The 24,139-nt window shown below is 46.5% G+C and overlaps 1 protein-coding gene across 1 annotated transcript in view; it reads right to left on the bottom strand.

Annotated features, from left to right (window-relative positions):
* Positions 1-1,054: 1,054 nt before the first annotated feature.
* Positions 1,055-24,139, bottom strand: part of LOC143356905 (uncharacterized) — a 36,523-nt gene continuing 13,438 nt past the window's right edge. Inside the window, exons 2-4 of the mRNA XM_076792952.1 lie at positions 3,828-5,068; positions 2,189-3,070; positions 1,055-1,928 (exon numbers count right to left, since the gene is read on the bottom strand). Coding sequence (XP_076649067.1) covers positions 1,613-1,928; positions 2,189-3,070; positions 3,828-4,933 — 2,304 coding nt within the window. The 5' untranslated portion in view covers positions 4,934-5,068 and the 3' untranslated portion in view covers positions 1,055-1,612. The remainder of the gene's footprint in view (positions 1,929-2,188; positions 3,071-3,827; positions 5,069-24,139) is intronic.

Genomic DNA, 24,139 nt, shown 5'->3' with positions numbered 1-24,139 from the left:
TGTACAAATCTCTAAAAATGATTAAAAATTTAATTCTATAGAACCAATAAAAAATGATTAGAACGCTGAAGAGAATCTCCAAAATAATTAAAATGCAACATTCCATGGAGCTTCCACGAATACATAAAATACTGTAAAAGATCAAAACAGTAATTAAAGTAATTAAACATTTCACAGAAGTTGTCTGAAATTCTTAAAGTACCGTAGAATCTCTCCAAAATAATTGAAAGGCAAGATTCCACTAAGCTTCCGCAGGTTATTGAAATTCCGAAAATGTCCAGAATAATTACACCCGAAAATTCCGCAGAAACTCTGACACAAATGATTAAAATACGCATTGTAAAGGATCTCCGGTGTAATTAAATTTCACAAAATCCTCAAGCTACCTTAAAAAACCCGCGGAACAACGAAAATTTAACAGAAGCTCACCCAACTCGACGCCCTGCTCTATCTACTTAAATGATTACCACACCTGCCAACATTGAATAAACTTTCACAGGAAACTCTAAAAGCACAAACACATCCGCAGTCGTTTACCGACTCCACCAAAGTCCAAAATTCTCACCATCATCGCAACGCACTCTCCCCGCCTAATCCACCTAACAATTCGATCCCCGCTCCTCACACCATAACCTCAAAATTCCCAGCTAACTCTCTAATCAGTTTCAGACTCAGCTCGCAATAAAAGGCAAGCAACGTCGGCGCAACAATCATGCCCTGCACTAATTTCCAGCGGCCAGAGAGCCAGAGGGATCAGACTATACAGCATCAGGGATGCCAGCATGGCAGCGTTCCTGGCCGAAGAGATTCTCTTTCAGGATCGTGGGCCGGATCAGCCATTTTTCCGGGATTCCGTCCGCTGTTTGCGTTTCGCGGCTTTCGCAGGCTCTCCGAAAATTCGATCCCGAAGTTGTTCGCGTTCCTGTGCGTTCCGCATTCTACATCGGAGAGCAACGGGAGAGAAAGTGAGAGAGAAAGAGAGAGAGAGGGAGAGAGAGAGAAAAAGAGAGAAAAATCGACCGGAAAACAAGTTCGAGCTGTTGTTTCCCGGGACTTCGAGTTCAGATACACGAGACATCGAGATCAACCACAAGTTTGACGAACGGATCGAGTCTCTCTCTCGCGCACTAATCGAATGAGCTGTTTGGTTTCGGTGATCCGGGGTGACTCGGCGATCCAAGATCTCCGTAATCCAGAGGATCCTCCGTTTTCGGCCGCGGCGATTTGATTAGTGGCGGCGCTGGCTCTGACAAGAAATGATTATCCGCAGACACGGGGCTTCCTCCTCGCACCTGATTAATCCATTACGTCTCCTCCTTTGTTCCTGGCGAACCGGCGGGCACTTTGCGACGTCTGATATCCATTCCGGCGGATGTCGGCGACGTCCTCTCCCCCTCCGTCTTCTTGTTCTGCCAATCAAGGTCCCGGACTCCTCGTGTTTTCCGCGGATTAATCTGTCCGAGCGCAGACAGCTTGCTCATTTCGCCAGGATCGATCCTTGTCCCGAGACACACCTGGAACTGGTTCCGTCGCTGTTGGGAGATCTAGGTCCTCTCCTCTTCGGCTTCTCCGCTTGTTCTCCCGTTTGACAGAACTGGTCCTGTACCGGTTCTTAGACGTCCATCGCGTCACCGACGTAACCTTCGTCAGGACTTTCCGGGTGATGAGGAGGTTGGAGGTCCTCGGCTCTTGCCGCTGCCGCGGCCGCAGCCTCGCGAGCCGTTTTACTGAGCAACGACCTTGGGGATAGTGGCGTGGTCTCGCCCCGATAGGCGGCCGGCGGCGACGGGATGAATGGGACTTCCGGGAACACGGCCACAGGTGAAACCGGGGACACTGGCAGCTGCTGCTGCAACGGCTGCTCCACTGGCTGGATCTGAGGCATAGGCTGCACCTGGGCTGGGTACGGGTAGCCCTCCGCGGTGTACCTGGTGGGGATTTGGAACGGTTGAAATGGTCAGTTTTGCTCGGTGGAATAGTCGACATTCGTATGGTCTTTTGGAAATACGATGTGTCGATATATGTGAAAAATTCGGGACCGAAATGTCTTTTACACCTTGTGTGGGCAGTAGATCTTGACGAATTTATTGGCAAGAGAATGATAAAAGATTGAATGGTGATGAACATTTCACATATATCCGGGAATTACTGTAATCATAATTTGGCAAAGATTCTCAACCTCGGGTACCTGGCGTCAGTCCTAGGCAGCACAGGGTCGTATCCGGGTGACCTCGCGAGGAACTCTGCCTCCCTGGAGTACCTGGCAGGTGGAGCAACGGCGGAGCCCTCTGCCATCCTCGTTCGCAGTCTGGGAAGAGTGCTGGCAGCGCTGAAGGGTATCTTCGGCAGGCCAAAGTTCAGGGGGTACCCATCCTGGTCGAGGTAGCTCAACTGAGGAATGGTAGGCGGACGCAAATCCGGTTGGAGAGGGTATCCGGAATCGTATTCGAGAATCTGTCTTTCACCAGGCTGGTGTCGATACAGCTGTCCATAGCCAACGTCCGTGGCCTCTGGGACCTCGTTGATGAGGTCCGGCTCCGTCAGGTACTTGGCCACCGGGCTGCAATAGGGTTCGTCCACAGCTCTGTGCTCCCTGTGCTCCAAGGTTGCGGCCCTGTTCACTTCGCGCTCGGTATAAGAGACAATCTGCTGATGTTCCAGCCCCAATAGGCTACCGTTGCCTTTTCTGCAAGGCAGGCTCGTCGTGGTGTCCTTGGTGATCGGCATCACCGATTTGTTTTGCGAGACCAACGCTTTGGAATTTCGTTTCCTGTCCCGGCGACGCTTTCGCATGCAGAACACTATGCTGCCTATCAGCGAGCCTAGCACGAACAGAGTCCCTACTAGGGCTCCTGCTGCGATCGCCACGATGTAGCCTGATCGGGAGTGGTCGTTCGGCGGTTCGACCGTGATCTTTTCTTGGAATAACACTCGGAGAGACAGGTTGGCTACCACGGAACCTGCCTCGTTCTCTGCTACGCAGGTGTACGTGCCGTCGTTTGAGGACTCCACCGAATAGAGCAGCAGGGTGCTGCTCATGTTTGTGCCTCCTCGCTGACGGTAGACGTATCTGCAACATATTGAATCGGGGACCGTTGATTTGCTGAATATTGGGTGTTCCTTGTTACCTTGAAAGCGAATCAAGGACACCGTTCTTCGAGGTAATATCTTGAGAATGTACAGTAGCAATCATAGCCACTGGAGGAGGTGAAACTCCCGAACAATGTTTTTATCATTTTATTGAAGTGACCTTGAATTTATAAGTCTAGCTCGATTCCGATTGGGTGTCGGGACGAAATTTTCGTTCGCAGCAGCGTACCTAATTTGCAGAACCTACACTATTGCTAAGCCAGCAAGGATCGTGAGTCCGATGTCACGTCGGTTCGTTCAACGAGGCATTTGTCTGGCGAGCACCATGGAGAATTGACAAAAGTGGCGCACGTAACGGCTAATTTAAAGGGAACCGAGTTAAAGGTTCGTTCCCGCAACGCGACGTGCCCATTAACGACCGTCGCGGCGACAGATGCAACGTTCAACCGAACTCAGAATTCTTCGAGCATCTTTGTCGCATCGGTGCACGTTTGTTGATACCCAAGCTCCCTCTACGCTCGAAGCGGTACTCATTAGTAGACTGCGGATTTTTCTGGAAACTTAGGTACATAGATACTCATACTTTAAATATTTTCACCGTTTTGCATTCGACACATTTTCGTCGTCGATGCATAAAATCCGCAGGCTACTCGTTAGTTAACACCAAAGTTCCACACGCTCGAAACAGTACTCATGTAGCACCACCTGACCCAGACCCGTGAAAAATCTGCACTCACCTGGGATACCCCATAGCCCCAGCAACAACCGAGTCGTTCTCGCTCTGCAGTTTGCATGGTTCCCCATTGAACCACCACGTGAGCTTGGCAATGGGCACAGCATAGACGTCGCACTTCAACGTGACGTTATCACCCTCGTAAGCTTCAATCTTCTCCTGTAATTCAATCTGCGGCAAACAAGCCAGCTCGTTCGGCTTGACAGCTTTGACCTGCCTTCCCTTCAACCTCGGCGGTGCATCGCAAATAGGTTCGGACTCCTGCGGAGCAGCAGGGGCAGACTCCTTCAGCCATAGTTGCGTGGCGTTCAGCCTGCAGTCGCACAGCCACGGATTATTATGCAGAGTGAGTCCTCTCAGACTTCCCCCGAGAGGAAGAGTGAAATCAGGCACTCTGGTGAGCCTGTTGCCGTCGAGTCTGAGCCACTCGAGCAGCTGAAGACCGTCGAAGGCTCCCTGCTCGATAGTCTCCAGTCTGCACTGACTGAGCTCCAGGTTCGTCAGGTGTGGCAGTTGCTTGAAGGCAGCTCTGCGGATCTCTTTGATGGGATTACCGTTGAGCAACAGCTTCATCAAGTTCGAGTAGAAGGGGAACGTGTCGGAGGGCACCTTGTCGATCAGGTTGTCCGACAGGTCCAGCTCTACCAGCCCCACCAGGCCTACGAAGGCTCTCGATGCTATCGCGCTGATGTGCGACTTGCCCAGGTACAGTCGCTGCAGGTTGATCAGCCCACGCGCGTGAAAGCATTCGGGTGGCAGGCTGCCCAGGTCGTTCTCCGACAAATCGAGAACTTGTGTCTCTTCCCTAGCACCGTCCGGTAGTCCCTTCAAGTCCCTTTTCGCGCACTCCACCCACTCCTTGCCGCTCTTCCATTTGCACGTGCAAACGGACGGACATCCGGAAACCGCGGACGCCCACGACACCAGCAAAACCGTCCCCAAAAACGCACCTCGCCACCGCCAGGCTCGCACGCTCGAGCACATGGCGAACCGCGAATCGTTCCACTCACGGACACCCACGCGTCTTTCTATCTCATCTTGCACAGGTGAAGCACAGTCGAACCGAGTCCTCGGATTTCGTTCTACGCCCTCGAACGAACACCGAGACATCCCGACATTGCGATGCGGATGTCGAGGAGGATGGCAACACTGCTGATCGAGATCCTCTCGCCTGCGTGATCGATCCGGCTCCCTGCCTCCTGCGGGATCATCAAGGACTCTCGATGACAAAGAGTGCTCCAGCGTCTGCAACAGTAAGAGTTAAGTGTCTTTAGCCCGGACATGAACCTTTCGAGACCCGTTACGCAGACATTTTTAGGAATTTATTTCAGGGAAACTATCAAGCCTTTTGCATAGAGATTTATCTTTGTCTTGTTTTTTTACCGAAATTACCGGAGCTCAAATATCGTAAATTTTTTCGAGAATGGGAAATGTTCAAATAGATTTTGTAATATAATGAAACTGCATTAGTGTTTCGGTTTGTTTGACTTGGGAAAAATGTATTTATCGGTTCACTAATGACGAAAATAATTAAGGCAATTATTCGGGATGATACTATACCGGAATCGTTCTTGTGGATCCGGCGTCGTTTATTCGGATTAGCCTCGAGAGATGTGCGGGAAGATGCGAACAATTCCGGAGCACAATGCTAAGGAAGAAAAGAAAAGGGACGAAAAGGGCTGCGTCTCTAAAACGCAGTCGTTATTCCACGTTCTTTACGAGCGCCTCGGAGGGCCGGCCTTAAATCGTCGATAAGCGAAGAAAAATGTTCGTCCCGGAATAAGTGGCTGCGGTAATAAACGCTGAAAATTCTGTGGTATCTGCCGTGATGGAGGACGTATGTCAATGCGCGGTTTTCCTTCGGAATTATGGCCTCCGCGTGACAGAAATGTACTTCGAATTAATGCGCTCTTATTTTCGCGTTCGATCTTTATCCGAGAACACGGGAAACTGTAAACGGGAAATTCTACGATGGCGCTGAGGCGACGTAAAATTCAAAACTCGATGCAGCTTTTTATTAGCATGCTCAATTCTGGAAGCATGGGAAACGAGAACAAATAATATTTAATAGAATGACATCAGTTTGCCGGGAACGGTCGGCTTCCTGCGTGAATAGCTTCCACAATTATCAAGATAGCGCCGTATAAAAAATTGTGCACATACCTCAAATATGCTCAAATAAGTTTGCAAACTTCCAGAAAGATAGATTAAACAGTCTCCTAAAGGAAAATTCTCAAAGTGCACCCACCCTTAGAACAGTCACAGAAACGAGAAAATCGATGAGAACAGTCTGATTCTCGGGCGAACAGCTTCCACAATTGTCAAGATAGCGACGTATAAAAAATTGTGCGCATACTTCGAACACGCCCGAGCGAGCCTGCGAACTGTTATAAAGACGCATTACCCAGTTTCCCGGGAAAAAATTCTCAAACAATACCGTCGCACTATGACACCCCCAACGTCGCCGAGCGCAATGACTGAAGTAAGATATTTTCCGCGAGCCAGTGTAATTTGGAATGAAGAATCCGCGAGCACGAGAAAGTACAGAATAGAACGGCGCGTTCGAGGAGCATATTAAAAATTCCAATCGCCCGGGAGCAGCGTCAGAAATCGCAGCGAGCACATATCCCGGAGAACGCGGCGTTACGGGCTGGTCGCGTCGTTCGCGAGCGACAGCGCTCGTAAAGCTAACGTCCCGTCGATTTATGTATCGCGAAGCGGTCCTAAAAATTCTTTTATTCTCGGCGGCCTCGCCGGAATAAAATCGCCGGTCGCCTTTCTCCGGAATCAGTCGCGGACACACTGGGAAATCTGGCCGCGCATTCTTCGCGATCGATCGGCGACATTTGGTTTTAATATTTCCCAGTCTAAGAAAATTCCTCGGAATCCCGTGGCGGCCGGTTCCGGGTCCCTCGAAACGGATTTTCGGTCGCCTTTCACCGTCAGATCCTCCATTCAAATTCCATCGGCTTTCCCGGGGAGCCCCGCGCGACGATCCAAAGCCACGAAGGACGCTCGGACTGATAAAAAGAACCGATTCTCTACGGTCCTGATTCCTCACGTCCTTTCTCTCTCCCTCTCGATCACTTCGAGGCGGTTACTCCGATCAAAAGATAGCGAATGCCGGGTTGGCTCGGTGTGCACCCGATACCGGGGAATTTCGGCTCCGCTTCGATTGCTTTTCCACTGCGCCAACCTGCTCGACAAAGCTGAATAGCCTAATGTCGAACTCGGCCCGTGAAAGGAAGAATAGATCTCGCGTCCTGCTCGCTTGTAAGCGCGCCGGTCGGGTCCTCTTTGTGCGTTTATGCCACCCCTGGATTTTTGTAATTCTTGCGCTTTTATCCCAACTAGATTCGAGCCGCCTCGTGCGAAGGTAACGGTAGAAAATTGTTCAGATCAATTTTAAGAAACAGGAGCATAATTCTAAAACATGTCCGCCGTCCGAGGCTCGAAGGAAACATGTTAAAATTCCATTCGGCGATGTTTGCCGTGTAAATAAAATGGAAATATAGTACCAAGTAGCTCACGGAAAGCAAGTCATTGTGCATTTCCCAACAATAACATAATTACCAAAGTGTACTCTCCCCCCGCTCCCGGCTTTCATTATCCTCCTACGTCAATTCACCGTTGCCACAACATTTTACAGCGTTGTCGATGCGTTCCCGTGAAATATAATTAACGAAATGTTTCTGTTTCCCAGAAAATAATTATTAATAGAGAGGGGGAGATGGGGAGTGGGAGTAGAGTGGTTTGCGTATGAAATGCCGCAATAATTTCGCCGGGCGATTCGAATGACATAATTAAAATAGAAGTTTTGTGCAAAATGGAGGCCACGCGAAACCACTCCTGGAACATTATAATCATCCCGTCTCTAACAATGATAATAATAATGTTGGCGACGGGACGTTAAACACAACTACCACAAAAATTGCAGTGGTAATGCGATAATTGCATCCTGTTGTTTTGGGAGAATAGAGAAAGGAATAACATTTGTTTCGTGATTTAATGAAGTATTTCGTATTATTGGGAATGAATTTCATGAGATTTTGTAGAATTTTTGTATTATCAGGAATAAATATGCATACTTTATATTCATAGGAAGAAATGAATAACCTGTATAATTTATATTGTTCAAAATAAATGAATTACCTACGGATTTAATCTTGATAAAACCAAACGAACGACCGAGATAATTTCATATCAGCAAAAACAAATGAATAACCTGTTTGATTTCAATAGAAATTTCTCTTCGATTCATTGGAAATTCTGTAACCGTTTATACTCTTTTAAATCCCACTTTTTTTGCCGTAAACGCATAAAATACACAATCTACAAATGAATCACAGTGAGCTCGATCTAGCACATTTCATCGAAGTTCATGCATATCCGTAGTCTAATAATAACCTAACAGAGCAGAAATTCTTCCATCGGAGTTCTGCAAATTAGCGGTATAAAAATGGAAATATGCATAAAGATTCTATCGTCCGTGGAACGAAACGAAACGAACGGAACACCGAAGGCGGAAATCTGTGTATTACAGGAAAAAATGTGTCGCAACCGCGGAGCGTTTCGTCGATGCAAATCGCAAATAGAATGATTACGGGTCGGTGATTGCGAGACGCGGGAAATATTTGAGCTCCCGGGCGCAATAACGAAATTAGGGCCTTAATCTCCGCTGAAAGCATAACCGACCGCGGCCGTTATTGGTGTGCGCCGCGGCCCCGTTCGCGGACTTTAATCGTCGCCATTAATACCCGGTAATTATACCGCTATTGACCTAATAATTATTGTTTAGGTGGGCGCGCGCGCACGCCCCCTCCCCCCTCTCTGTATTACGCAACGACGGAGAGCCTGTGACATCGTTAACCGCGGGTAAACGTCCCCTTTGCGGTCCCGATACCGCCGCGATACGTTCCTCCCTTTTTATCCGGCATCACCACCGATTATTCGGCCGGCATCCAACCCGCTGTTCGATTATTGGCAATCCCGACAACGCCGCTGTCCCAACTGCACATTTTTTTATTCGCACGCGCCGATAACAATAATTTAAAATTTAATTGCGATGTCGAGCACGACTCGCAACTTCGCGAATTTTTCGCGTTCGGCGCGTAGAGATTGTACCTTTGCAAGAAAATTAAATTACGATTACCAGACTGCGAATTTTATGCATTTACGAGACGAAAAAATGTAGATTAAATGCGAAGCAATGAAAAATGAAATGAAATTGAAAATACTGTTGCGTTATTTTCAGCTCACTGAAATCATTAAAAAAATAAATAAATGTAATTCCTGTATCTTGCAGTTAACGCAGGCAATTTTTATTTTTTTCGTAGAAATCCTTGGTCTAGTGATGGTCATATTGTGGGACTAATTTTAGTAGTAGCATTATTTTCTCTGCAACTTGATGACATACCAGAGGAAACGAGTGCCTATTGTATTCGAGTCTCCCACCTCGAGGCTGCTTCTGAAATATTTTTTGGATCCACGTGCAGGATAGTTTGCTGCACTTTGCGTATAGTTCTCGGGATAAGGAGGTCTGTGGCCTGATTTCCGAAAGATGTTCGAACGAATGGTCCAAAGACCCAGTTGCAAGGCTTCCGCTCGCTACTGCATTAACACGCGCTTTGAGGCGAGCGATTTTGTCCTCGCCAAGAATTCCGTGTCCTCATAACCGGGGGCGTTCCCTTTTAGACCAGGCCGCTCTGTATGCACATGCTCCTCGCAAATGAACGCTCATATTCTTCGCTCCCGTACGTATATGCACGCGCATACATGTCCGTAGGTATGTGCTTGCACGTGTTCTCGGGGAGCGTTGGAGTTAGCGCCGTTCATCGCCGTGCAAAATTCACCGTCTGCGACGAGGGACTCAAAAACGGGTCAAAAGATTGCATTAGAAGTTTATCGAGCTCGCAAATTGCGAGCGGCTTGCTTACCCGTGGCAACTCTCCTCGCTATTGTTAACTTATTCCTTGTCGGGCTCTTTCTTGTACCCGCGCAGCATCGGTGAAGAGAACAATTGCAAAAATTTATGGACACAATGTCTCCACGATTTCGTAAAATACTTTTCAACATCCTCGTTGGACTGCCAATTTTTATTTTGCACGAACATAGTGTTTTCATGAAAAATTACACGAAGATAAATACATGAAATACTATTCTGATCTTTTTAGTCTTGAGTCGATTCGTATCAAGTCTGATCATTGCTGTCTGAATCTACTGCGACCAGAAATCACAACAAGCATGATTTATACGTACGTAATAATTACAGATGAAAATTTCAGATGATAGTTTCGTGCTTCCAAAGGATAGATAAACAATCGAGAGCCCAGTAAATTGTTAAAACATTGTAAATTAAACGGGAGAAGTTCACATTCTTTTGGAACGAAACTTTCAGGAAACTTACTTGAATATATTCAGTGTAAGATGGTTGTATATATATATTTTGTGAAAAGTTCAGTAACATTTTGAAAGACAGCTGAAATATAGTGGCCATTTCCTAACGCGTCGCTCGGACTTTGGTCCTCGAGCGTCCTGCAGTCCAATAAGGAATTACGGGGCAACAAAAGTAGATTGCTCGGCGACCGTAAGTAAATACATTACGTTAATCGTCGGTCAGGATAAGGGTAGGTAAGCTTGTAAAAGTGTGGTCGTTTTTTAGCGTCGTGGAAGCCCGTTGATGAGAGCCGGGTGTTTTTGCGGAGGACTTCCGTCGTTCCGACGACGCCGAGCCGTCGGTGTCGCTGCAAATCCTGATGAAGGCAGCTGCGATGCTGCCGAAGCACTGCCGAGGACACCTATAGCATCCTCGAAGCTCGACTCGTTCAGAAAACAACGCAGCTTGCTACATTCCTCCTTCTTTCGTTTAAATTTTTAAGAAGGTCTACTCAACCACAAATCTTTAAGAAAATAAGACACATCGCAGAAGAAATTGAATCACGTCTCGAACAATTTCTACGAACAAACTATAACTCAGAATCCACCGCAGCCATCAACTCCAAATTTTTGGAGCACCCAGGACCATAGTAAACTTAGGAAAAAATCCTACGACCCTATCAATCGACTTCTTTGCACCCTTCTTCAACCTTCTACAGCTTCGACCTAAATGACGCTGCCAATTCGATTGTAGGTCGTATTTCAGAAAACCCTTCGGCTAAAATCTGCGCTAACCTTGCCACTAGAAGCTCACAAAATGCCAGCCCGATCGCTCAAACAGTTCCTGGGGAAAAAAAACATAAAGTCGACTTATCTACCATGTACCGAAAAAATGTCCACTGCCCTTTCCGCAGCATGATCCCGTGGTAAGACTGGTTAGCAGAGGATTTCCGAAGGGTGAGAGAGCTGGGGGGACGTTACGGGGGTTGAAGATAACTGGATACTCGAGGACTCGTTGTACATGGTGTATCAGATCGCTTGGGAACCCCTGGCAGGCTCTGGTGGGAATAAGGGTGGATACGGTCCGCTCGGGCGGATCGATGAGAGGCCTCTCGCAGGTTGTCCTCTTGCTCGTCTAGATCATTGGAAGTCGAGGACAAGGCTTCTTCTCGTTCGCAGAGACGCAGACAACAACTCCGCTCGGATTTCCAGCGACTTCGACGAAGATTGAACGCTTCACCCCCTTCCACCCTCTCGACCCCCTTTTCTTTTCCCGACGCTTAATATGACCAATAACGGGGCGATGTTAACTACATTCGTCCATGCTCCGTGTTTATTGGCTCGTTCCTCCGAGAGAGCCCCCTCCCCCTTCGAACGATATTACGGAATTACTGGAATAATTGAAACCGTTCCGGAAATTATTACCGGAGGAATCTTGACGCTGCCAGTGTCCCCGCAGTTTTTTTTTAAATTCCCTATTTTCGAGTGGATCTTCTCCAGAAAATTCTGCAAAATTAAAAAAACAATGGATCACCGAATTTCGTGAAGTCACGTAGTCGAGGATCAAACTCCTCGTTCGGCGAAGGATCGAGCACCGGAATTCGGTAATTTTGCGCTCCGTTGGAGCGGATTGTATTTCGCAAAAAGAAAAAATGGAGAAACGAAGATGGAATGGCGGTGATGGGAGGTTTTCTCCTTATCGAGAGCGGGGCGCGATTGTCGATTCGTTAAGGTGGGAATGATAACGGGCCGAAGCGGCGCGGCGGCGGCGGCGGCGAGTTCAAAGCGTGTCCGCTGGAAATGAAAGTCGCGTTTAATCTCCCCTTTTCGTGCTCCCCCGGCTTCGGCCCGTCGAACACAATCCGTTCGACGATCATTTATTCTTCAATTATTAAATGAAGCTCGAGGAACCGTCTCTCGAAATCCGATTCCGCGACAATAACTGTCCGGAGAGGCCGATCCTTTTCTTCCGCGGCGACTCACGGGATTCGACGCTTTTTACCGGATCCACAATTTGCCGGGGACACGCTTTGGGATTTTCACGTTCTACTGGCTCCTCCTCACCCCCTCCCCTTCTCTCTCACCCTGTGAACCCGGTTTAACCTTTCTCCGATGTTCCGGGAATTTTTGCGTTCATCCCCTTGCTCTTTTCTGGCCAATTTCATAAGGGTTCCGAGCTGCAGCGAACCTTTCACAGATGCCTAACTTGTGCTCCAACTTTGAAACGCCATTAGCAATTTTAGCACCATTTTTTTCAAACAATCATGAAGCTGCCTTCTTTCCAACGAAACAAAAAGGAAACCGATCGATCGAGCAGTTCTGTTTTAATAAATTTTTGACTCGCTGCTTTTCTATTTTAATGTAACGTGGTGTTTGAATTTTGGGGGACGGTGTTGTCACGTGACCAGAAATATGCAAAACGGTGCAGCTGGCAATAGGAAAGAATTGATCGCGAACCCCTCTTCATCCCCCCCCCCCTCCCCGATACGAAAGGCAACGCTCCCGGTTTACGGTCCCGCTGCAAGGAGCCGTTGCAGTTTGCTTTTTATTGAAAATTTATAACCCGCTTACGCGAACCACCCCGTGCATGTTCTCCCGCCGGGGAAAAAAATTTGCGGGCTGTTTGTCTTTCGCCGTGGTACACGGTTTTTCGAGCACCCGTATACGCTGCGCGCTCGACTCTCTGAATGCTTAACGATGATAAAAGGAGAGGTGGTTAATTCGTGAAGAATGGCAGCGCCAGGTGACGACGGCAAATAAAATTTTGACTGTGCCGCGAATTCGGCGCTGTTCCCTGTAAAATATTCTTTGCGAATTTTTCTCCACGCACATATTTTCTCTACCCATTATTTCTAGACCGTGGACCATTGCGCCGAATAAACATATTTTGCATTAATTGCGCAAAAAAAAAAAAAAATAAACCCATGAAGATTCCCAATGTAGGAATACAATTTTTCATTTACTTAATTTTTCGTTTAATTAAACAAAAATGAAATAAATACTCGTGTTAGTGGGTAGACAGCTAGTCGCGCTTGTTCCAGGTGAGAATACGAATTGCTGAGAATTGAGACTGACTTCCATAATTTGTTGTTGATTTATGATGCTTGTTGGAACCGCAGAGGAATCTTTCACAGCATCGAGTCGGCCGAATAACTTCATCGAAATAGTGCGAGTCGAGCCGCAAGAAAAATTGCCCCGATAAATTGCGTCTTAAGTCGGAGGAGAGGATGTTCTCGGTGGTCGGCGGTATCGACTTTTATTTATTTGAACCCAGCCGCGGTTTTATTATACCAACGTTCCTTCGGAGTTTCTGCGCCGGCTTTCATCGTTTCCTCGAGCTCTAACGAAGCCTCTGTGCATCGCGCGGCAGGGATGTTTTCATTCACTTCGAAAAACAACACAGAACTTCGCGCAAAAAGCGGCCCTGAAATATGTTCCGCGAACTGCAACATTTCGTCCGAAAAGTTTTAGAACAATTGTAAGAACTCTCGTGAAAATTTTATTGGGTCCTCTTTAAACTATATTTAGCTTAACTTCAAAGTTAGCTATGTTTTTATAAAGAAATTTACAATTTTAAATTGGGCAGATATCAACATTCGCAGTCTAGTGATTTTGAAGGAAAATTTGCAAAAGTTAAGAAAAGGAAAAGTATCAATAAATAATAGTAATACAGTACAGGCCAGTAATGATACAAGCACCCTGTTCAAGAAAAACTAATTAACCGATCGATCCAGAGCAAACGTATGATACCGCATCGGAGCTATTCGGTTCATCGACTCGAACTAGCATAAACGCAGATATGCGCATAGCGCACCTCCATCGGAACACTCGGTTCGATGATCAAGTTTTCAAATAACCACGATTCGATCGTTTCGATTCGCTCGCTTCGGTGGGATGCTACTTTCTGCGCAACCCTGACGACCCACGAATCGCATGTCGCAAATAACCGGCCGTCGTTTAGCGTGAAGTCAATTTCACGGTTCGGAAAGGAGGCTTCAATTACACCAGCTGGCTCCTGGAACGCTAATCCTCGCCGAGAGATAACGATATAACGACCGGGAACGCGAAAAATAAGACAGATAAGACAGATAACGCCAATGGTCGTACTAACATAATATAAAATTGTAACGGAAGAGCGGATATCATATTACAATTTACATATATTTCTTATCAGACCGAAACTCATTGTTAACGAGATTTGAAGGTCGTTTTTCAGGAAACTTTACATTTTTTCTTCGACATTCTTGTGGAACGTGAAAAGACGAGTCCAACGAGTATAATGACCATACCGTTTCGATTATCCAATCTCGAGATATCTGTGTCGAAAGCATCAAGTGCATCGAGTGCATCGAGTGCATCTTACCATTCAGACACAAATATCTTGAGATCGAATCATCGCAAGGGCATGTTCATTATACTCGTTGGATTCGTCTTTTCACGCTCTACGCGAATATCGAAGAAAAACCATACAATAACAATAAAAAAAAATATTGACAACCTTGATATCGGTTTAACAAATTACGTCAAGACAAAATTCTTTCCTACGGTTACATTTTTACGTCACGTTGTTTCATACAACACCAAATCTGGGACACCCTGTATGGGTCTTGACAGACCCAGCGTTCGCCAGGAGGGGCTTCGAATCCACACGGTCGTATAACAGCGGTAGTAAATGTCCACCTGTCGGCAGGAAGAGGATTTTAAACAGGTGGCAAATCTTCCAGGCTGATTTAGAGCGAAACGCGGAAGATTTAAAGTTGCTTTAAGGCTGCCTCGCTGAAAGTTACAGCGCGGGATCGATTCGCGAACGAATTATTCGGCACGAAACACCGGAGCTCGCGGCCATAACACGTATATCATGAATGTCACTCGGTTCGAGGCGAATCAAATTATTGCCTCCCGATACCAGGAGGTATCAGGATCGTCTGAACTGTACTCTGGAAAACTGTGCTGCCGCCGAAACTCAAGACACGGCGTGCGTCTAATGGGTGAACTCTCGGGAAGCCCGAAATTTACGACGTGACTCCGAAGGAAGCCGGGAACAATGGCTTTTATTTTGACTCTTTACTCGCGCCGGGAGTTATGAATCATGCTGTACCGGAAACAATGTCGTTCCTCGATGCGTCCATGTTTATGTGTGTGTGTGTATGAATAGAAGCTGAACAGAGACTTGTTCTTTCCTCTAATAATTGTTTCACAAATTCCAAACAATGTATCATTATTCCCAGCTTCTTTCGGTCCACTCGCTGTTCAAAATTTCCCCCACCTATTTCTCTCGTGTATTCGTGAAATCCGCATGAAAAGCACAAATCCATTTGTCCGGAGAATCGCATGTCGAACAACTATGGCTCAGAATTGTCGATCGCACCGGCCCGAGTAAAATATGCGAATTAGTTTGCCCGTCAACTTGTCCAAGTTCCAGGACGCCGCGTAATAGATTGCAGAATTGCAGACTCGATATTCGCAGTTCATATTCGACTATATGTTCCCGGGGAAGCGGGCAGACACGGCCGGTCATCTTGGCTAACACGTACACGAGACAGGACGCAAATTAATCTTGTCCGGAGGGGACGGAACGCCGCCCTGGACTCCGGGAAATCAGTGGCTGCATCGCTCTAATAAAATTACGGTAACAAAGGAATCGAGGAGCTTGCGACATTCGGCGGAGAAGATTTTTGCTGACGCGAACGCAAACACCGCACCTTCGGGTGAATCCTGATTTGGAGGTCCTTCGAAACCGATGGGAACCAGCTTTTTATCCTTCCTTCCCCCGGCCCTCGAGATATCAGCGATTCCAGGCACTTCCGAACGAGCTGATGCAGTTCACACTGCGATTGCTGCACCTAATTGTCACGACCGTGCACATTGTCAGAGCTCGAATTTTAATCTTGTTGTGACTCTGGAAAATGGTGGTTGAAATTCGGATGCTGGTGAAATGAGGGATTTTTACGTATTTGTGTGTGCAAATTTATAAAATGCGAGGACACGTTGATATTAATAAATGCCAATTTTTTTTTCATTCCGGATTTCATAAAATATTCTGTAGAAATGGGAATGCAAAGTACAGTATTTAATTACACATTTTTTCGATTTGTTCCGCTGAATATTATTTGACCGGTTCTAGAATATCGAGAATACCGTTTCATTAAAGATTATCTTTCGATTTAATTGCAATTTCTATAAGTGTAAATGTAAATGCATTTAGGACGGACGCGTTATGGAACGTAGAATTAAGGTTAAAGAGAAGTATAAATCGCAGGAATAGTTGTTTTTACGAGCGGTAAGGGAATAATCATTACAGATCTCCGGTAGACGAGGAAACCCTCTTTTTCCAGGGTTATTAACGGCATTCAACGACTACACAGATTCCTTTATTTATACCAACAGCCGCCGGATGATATCGCGGGAAAGTATTCTTATCCTTCTGGGAAAAAGTCAAGGCGACCCTTACGTCCCTTAAGTGAGTCTCTCTTTCTGTGAAAAAAAGCCATTATTCTGAAGTAATGGTTCCCTCTATAGCCTCTATCCTTTGCTCAGCGAATTTCTTCCCCTTTTGACTCGTACACTTAACAATGGAAATGTTTAATGCTCCGTGCTTTCTCCGATAGAACGCATAAGACAAAATCCACTGCAAAGTATCTTGTTGGTACACATGTTACGTATTCGCAGTGGAATCAGACGAATATGGTCGGCCCCTTTAAAACAGTAAACAGTAAACATTTTTTTATTGCGAGTTTTTATGCAAAATAAAAATTGTTTGCACCTGCTACAGGAAATTGAAACAACTTGGAAATTTCTTTCTGTCTTTAATAATTTTATTAAAATAATTTTTGCCACGAATGCATAAAATCCGGTCTAATTATCGCCGCAGGAGTGCCTGGTGAAATGAAACAGGTCTGATCAAATGCGTCTGATTCTACTGCGAACACGTGGCCACGTTCACGCGACGCGATATTAAATTCCCGAATTGTACGTGAAATCTGCTCACAGTAGAACCAGCCGGCAGCTCCAACAAGTCTGTTCAATGCCATCCAATTCCACTGGAACTCTCAATACTAAATTCCCCCGCCTACAGCCCTAACCAGCTCTCGGTAGGATCGGCCATTATCCAAAACAGGTCTGTTCAACATCACCAGAATCTACCCCCGGATTTCCATGGAGAAGTTCCGGCAGTGCTGAAGCGTGCCGCTCATAAATCCCAAACACCGAGGCCAGAGCGGCTGGTGGTTCGGAACTCTGGGATATCGGATCGAGAATAGAGGGTCCGCAGCCCAGCTTCTATTAACACGAAATAATGGTTACGCGAACGGTCCCGGTGCCACCTTATTAATCGGAGTTCATCGCTCGCTGGGAGCCGAGGGGGGCGAGAGGGCTGCGAGATCGGCGTCGTAAACTACCCGGCGGAATCACCCTCTCCGTCTTAATTCAGGCCGAGGCGATCGCGAGATAATTGTCCCATTTAACCGTCGTAATTCAGGGGTTGCGGGGTGCGGAGCAACAGCCCCGAGGAGCGCCTCCCTCGAAATTCTCTTTCGATTTGCAAAACGAACCCTTTGATATCACAGAACCCTCGAATTATTTTGCTAAGAATTTTGCGTTTCACCCATTAAGCAGAAAATCCACGGTAAACTTGTTATAATTTTCAACAAGGCGGGTTCTCACAGAAGATTACGAGGCACCTCCTCTCGGAGTAGGTATCGCTTCAGTCCCGCGAGATAAATCGATTAGGTGCGCCGTTCATCGCGAAGTTTACGCGGCTGGTTCGCGACCCTCTCCCGCGTCGGATCTCCGAATTAATGAACGCGAGACCGCCTTGTAATTCGGAAAGTGTAACACGTGCATGCATGCATGCATGCACGTGCGTGCGTGTGTCGTTTCCCTATGAACCTTTTGCGGCGGGTCCTGATGCCGCGATTAGTATGCGGACCGATGCCTCGTTCAAAATGTATCGCGTGATCGGACGATTAATTATTAATCCCGCAGTACGTCAATTCGGGAACAGTATCAACGCCGCGGCCGCGGAAACGTCAACGGTGTCGGTTTTACGAGCGACGCCGGCCCGAGAATTTCTAACTAGCTCTGCTGCACCGATGGCTTGCGCCCTTAACGTTGATTAATAGTGCAGGTTCCCTGCTGTCCCCGTCGTAAACCACCTGCAAAAACTCTGCGACGCACCTGTCGCAATTAACCTTCTCTCCCGGGCTACCTGCGCCGCGGCCGACTCAAAAATTATTCGACGATCCATCGATCTTTGCTTCGACACTTCACCGATCAACACAGAGTGCCTAAATGTTGACGAGTTTCTCACGACAAAGTTACCCTGTTCGAAAAGTCACGATTCACTATGAAAAACGAGGCCTAGTAGCGCCGATGTGATTAAAAAATTGCTTGAAAGCGTAGAGTGTCTACTTTCGATCACATTTTACATCGCTTCCGCGAGAAATTAAAAGAGGGCAAATAGAACCCTGACAATGTTCAGACTCATTTTCATCCGTAGATGTTCTTCAGCTTCGCGACGTTGTACCGAGCGAACAGAATTTTTTACCGGAACTACGTTCACGCTAATCGAAAGTCCATTTCTTACCGTGCAAAATCAACATCGATTGGCCGCCGTGCGACTTTTTCCAACCGAGTTATTCGACCCCGCGAGCACCGTTCCTCGGCGAACGCCGAGGCGGGAAATTCGAATGTAAATCGAGGTCCGGCTCGACGTTAACTGTTTTCTAACGTGGAAACGGTCGACGCCGTCGAACGGCCGGGCAGTTTACGAGTGGTGTAATCAGATTCCGGAATTTCTGGGAGTCGAACGGAATGGAAGGCGCCGGGGCCGTTAACTTCTCCGTGTTTCAATTCTGTCGGAGCGTATCGTGTTTTCGAGTTACACTCGCGCGACGCGCCGTTTCGAATGCGATACGGTGTAGTTACGGGCCGAGCCGTATCAAACGCGAAAACAGCGAATTTTCGCGCCCCATCGGGTCTCGGTTCTGCATTCGACGTTACCTTGGAAAAATTCTGCAAGACTGAATTTAATCGAATGTATCACAATTTTTCTAATAATCTGCAGCCCCTTTAAAATTCAATTTTCTTTTCTTAAATTCTGGATTTATTGTTTTCAATATTTTTGAATTTAATTTTACCGTCTGAGCCTCTGTGCCGAGAGGATATCGCTGTTTTCAAATTTGAAAGATACCAAAAATAGAGAGATACTTAGCTCGAATGAATTATTAAAATTCCCGATTGTTAAGTGAAAAAATTTGGTGGCGATTTTATCTTGAGCCTCTGTGCCGAGAGGATACTGCTGTTTTCAAAATTTGAAAGATACCGAAAATAGAGAGATACTTAGCTCGAATGAATTATCAAAATTCCCGATTGTAAAGTGACAGAATTTGGTGGCGATTTTATCCTGAGTCTCTGTGCCGACAGGATATTGCTGTTTTTCAAATTTGAAAGGTACCAAAAATACAGTGATACTTAGCTCGAATGAATTATTAAAATTCCCGATTGTTAAGTGAAAAAATTTGGTGGCGATTTTATCCTGAGCCTCTGTGCCGAGAGGATACTGCTGTTTTCAAAATTTGAAAGATACCGAAAATAGAGAGATACTTAGCTCGAATGAATTATTAAAATTCCCGATTGTAAAGTGAAAAAATGCGGATCGACAAATGTTGACGCGCCTAGCGTTAACAGGAGAGTCGAGGGGCAGTTTGAAAATGATTAAAGCCGGTTGGCAGGTCCGAATAACGCGTGGTTACGCCGAAAAACGCATTAAAACACCGCCACGCTTCGAATCGCTCGATTATTTTCGGCACCGGGCAGATATCAAACGCCAGCCTCGGAAAATTTATAGGGAAAACACATTTGCGTTCCGCGCGGCCGCGTATTACGGATAAAAATTACCATTTAAAACGATTAAAAGAACGGCGCCGCCGAAAGCAACGGTTTTCGCGCGATAAAAAAGCGCCGCGCGAAACACTACGCGTTTCGTAACCCACCCCGAGCAATATTGTCTGCAAACATCGCCGATAGGTTCATTTGTTTCGCCGTTGTTGTTTGGCCGACGGACTATGCCAATTTCCAGGTCGCCCCGTTTTCCGTAGGGTTTCGAGCCAATCGATTCAATTCCGGTCGCGTATTTGTCCGGTTTAATGATTGGTGGCGCTTAGCGTACGGCCACTATTGTTTCTTAATACATCGTATGAAAGTTACTTTCACCGTACAAAATATTAGACTTCGAGAAAAATTGTGCACAACGAGATTAGCCCAATCCAAAAAAATTCATTTGTCTATACAGCACAAATTAACTTTCGACACCGCCTGCCGCAAAATGTCTCTAGATTTTTCCGCTAAAAAAAATACCGAAATGTAGCATGAAGATTAGGTAATTCAACCCTGCAAACCGCATCGAAAAATCAATTTCCGATCTCTCGGAAAAAATTCCCGACCTGTGGATCAGACTCGATGACAGAAGGTCCGCTTGAATTCCGTAAAAGAATGATAATGGCCGCGGGAATCGGATAGAATAAAATGCTCGTCTCGGCGAGATTGAAGAATTTATGTGTCCGCGACGGTCCGAGGGGAGCATGTCGGGTTCAGGGAGCACATCTAATCACACTCACCGATCAATTTTTAAGAACGTCTGTGGCGGCGCCGCGCCGGTGACACGGGATTCCGAGCACGTACGCGACACATACACCCGCACCGATACGACCGGAATTTTATTTATTCGATATTCGTGGGTGAAACAGTGCTGGTGGTAGAGGGGTACGGGACTCGGGGTGGGTAATCGAAATCGTAATGACATCTGTCCGGGCGCGTCGCGGGACGATCGGCTTGTCCGAGTGGGAATTACAATCTTCCCGAAGCTTGAGCGTCGCCGAGGTTCGTTTTACAATCCGACAGAGAATCCCGAAGAGAATAGGCAGGCTTCTGTGTTGCTCCTCCCCTGCATCCCTTTAATCACAAGCAATTAGTAATCGTAGGATTTCTCACGCTTCTTACAACTGGATAATTGAGCTACGTAGAACAGTTCAATAGATTTTAGAAAATTTTCTGAATAGTCCGAGAGAACAGAGTGTTTCTACGGGGTTAAGAATTTTTCATACTCCGACAGTGAATGGTACACAAATGTTCCTTGCGCGGAACGATTCTGTGGACTCTCCAGAATACGATGGTATATTTTTTAATAACATTATGGACGCTTAAGTATGCTTAAAAAATGTTTAAGACCACTGTCACCGCACGAACTTTGTCGTAGGTGTGTTTTCTGGCTCGAAGAAAAATGTGGAATATCAGCTTTTGGAACAGGAAAACGAAAGGAAAACGAACTATGTTATGGTCTCATCAGTCAGAGGTCAGAGAAGTTGAAATTGTTTGATCGTTCGAATATTGCGGTTTCCGTCGCTCTCGCAGGGAGGACGGAGAAGGAACGATTACCGCATCGTGTATGCGAACAAAGACGTTTTCCAGAACGACTGTTCCGGCGGTGGAAAACGCGAGCAGAGGGAACGAAGGAAAGGAAACCCCGGTTTCCCCTCTCGGCGCGGCGCGCGTTTCATGGAAAAATCTGACCCACATCGGGCTGGAAAAAGTTCGGAAATCTTGAACGCGGCCGAAAGTAGGAAAGTGTGTAGCCAGGGGACTTTGAAAGTGGCACAGATGGAGGGGCCGTGAACGAGCAGGGAAAACGCGGGGGGAGGAAGCTGTATCGTTGCCGGGAAAACTTGTCGCATAAACGAGAAGTTAATCCTTTCGAGAAACGCTTCCGATCCCTCGAGGCTGCTTCTGTGGACTTGTATAGAATTCCACCATGGACCTTTTCATTTCTCCTCTTACGTCAGATACTTACTCCTCGGGTTCTTTTTCCGCGGTTTATTGTACAACTGACACACGCAATGAGATTGCGAGGCCTGTTTCGAATTTGAAGGCATTTTTGGAATTTTTTACGGCCGAAACAGGAAAGATTTTTAAATGCAATTTGGAGCATCGTGTTCCTCAATGTGTATATATTACTTCAATATTTTTGTTTTTCGTCCATTTTTAATTAGGAATTTATTGAGAATGTTTTCATGGAGCTTTGAAGGAGTGCACTTTTTGGACTTTCCCATTCAGGAGCATCTTTCCGAATTTTTTGTGGGAGAACGAAGGAAGATTTTGAAATACACTTTGGTGCGTTGGATTGTTCAATATCTGAACTTCGTTTCAGTATTTTTTTTAGCAGAGAAGCGCGAGCAGGTTGTATAATAGATGGCGTTAAACGTTGTTTTCGAAATGTCTGAAGAAAGTCCTGAGGAAAAATCGTAAAAATTTGTATGCCAAGAGGATCGTCTAAGCATTAAGTCCCAGAGAATCTAGATCTGTCGGCAAACAGTTAAAGCAGGCATTCCCGGCTCCTCGAGCAATAAATAAAATCGAGTGGAACGAGCAGTGGAAAACCGCGATCCGAGAGAAACCAACGGAATCACGTAGGAACCGTAAAGCCTGGTCGAAACTTGTTTATCCAAAAGAATAGGAGCGTCGGTAGAGAACGGCTGCCAAGAGTGTGGGAGCAGAAATCTTCCTATTGGTAGTCGACTCGGCGATCAGATAGAACGCGGTACCCGTCGAAATATTGAATAACTCTGGAAACACGGCGATACGATGGAGAAAAGCCCGGAGAAGGTGTTGGAAAATCTCTGACACACGAGATGCATAAGCATGCTCGCACAGAAATTAATTTTTATTTTCCCCAGCAGTCTCCATCGACAATCTTCTCCTCCGTAAAATTATTTACAAATTACAATCCACCGTGAGAAATACTCTCCTCCAATAAATCCCAAGAAAAATTAATAAGCCAACACGCAGTGGAATACCTCAGCCACTTTTGCTCGCCGGGCTGATATCTTTTAACGACATTGTCGCTATATCTTTAAGTATCAATAAGATACGGATAATTTATCGATAATCGATACACCCACGGTTTCGGCTCGACGCTGTGGGAAGCTGCAGGGTAGATCCCGAACGGGATAATAAATTCCCTCGGGACAAGAGCGGGAGTGTATCTGTGTGTGTGTGTGTGTGTGTGTGTGTGTGTGCATCCGGTGGGCGAAAGACGTCCGGAGAAGAAACACTCCGAGGCATCAGCCGATATCAGGATATCGGAATATCGAGCGCCATGCGGTTCGGCATGCAAAACCCACGGTTTTTCATGGCTCCATTCCAGTATGCCCGTTCAACGAGGTTTCCACCGACAGAGGAAAAGAGAGGGAACGCAAAGGGAGAGGCCTCGAGGATATTGCCTGCTCGACATTTCGAATCCAATATCTGCTATCGCCGGTTTTCCCGCCGCGATTCACCTAACGCGCTAAAACCGCCTACCGATGCCGCCGGGACTCTCTTATCCCTTATCGTTTCCCTTTCTGGCTGCCCATTCGTCTTTCAGAACCGAAGAACCCTCCACAAGAAATGATCAGCCACCCCTGATGCTGTTCGAATCGCTCGAATTAATTGATTACACGAAATTGGGCCGAAAATTTGTTGCTTAGGAATCGGTAAAAGATTTCTGAGAAGTCAAGAGTTATCTAAAGAAGCTTAGGAATTCGTGAAATATTTCGGATAAATTATGCCCACCAAAAAAGAGATCAGCAAGTGACAACGACTTTGGAATACTAAATTATTGCCCGGTCCATAATTTGACAAGTTATAAGTGTGCACAGGTCCAAGTCAGATTGACAGGCCAAACAGAGATTAGGGTTGAAACGGTGCAAAGCTCCTGATACGTTGTATGTAAGGATCTCGGAGTTGGCCGAGCCAGAGATTACGTTTTCGCAGCAGCCTCCCGGTTAGATTGGATGGCAGAACGAGCCTAAGCAAAACACGTGTCGGGGGATACATTCTCCGGTTTCGTCTTTTATCCACACGAACCGGCGGGATCGAATAAACAGATTGAGACACTCGGGAGACACT

The sequence above is a fragment of the Halictus rubicundus genome, chromosome 9, assembly GCF_050948215.1.
Source record: "Halictus rubicundus isolate RS-2024b chromosome 9, iyHalRubi1_principal, whole genome shotgun sequence".
Taxonomy (NCBI): domain Eukaryota; kingdom Metazoa; phylum Arthropoda; class Insecta; order Hymenoptera; family Halictidae; genus Halictus; species Halictus rubicundus.
Note: the sequence above shows the minus strand (reverse complement) of the source record. Positions and strands in the feature narration are given on the sequence as shown.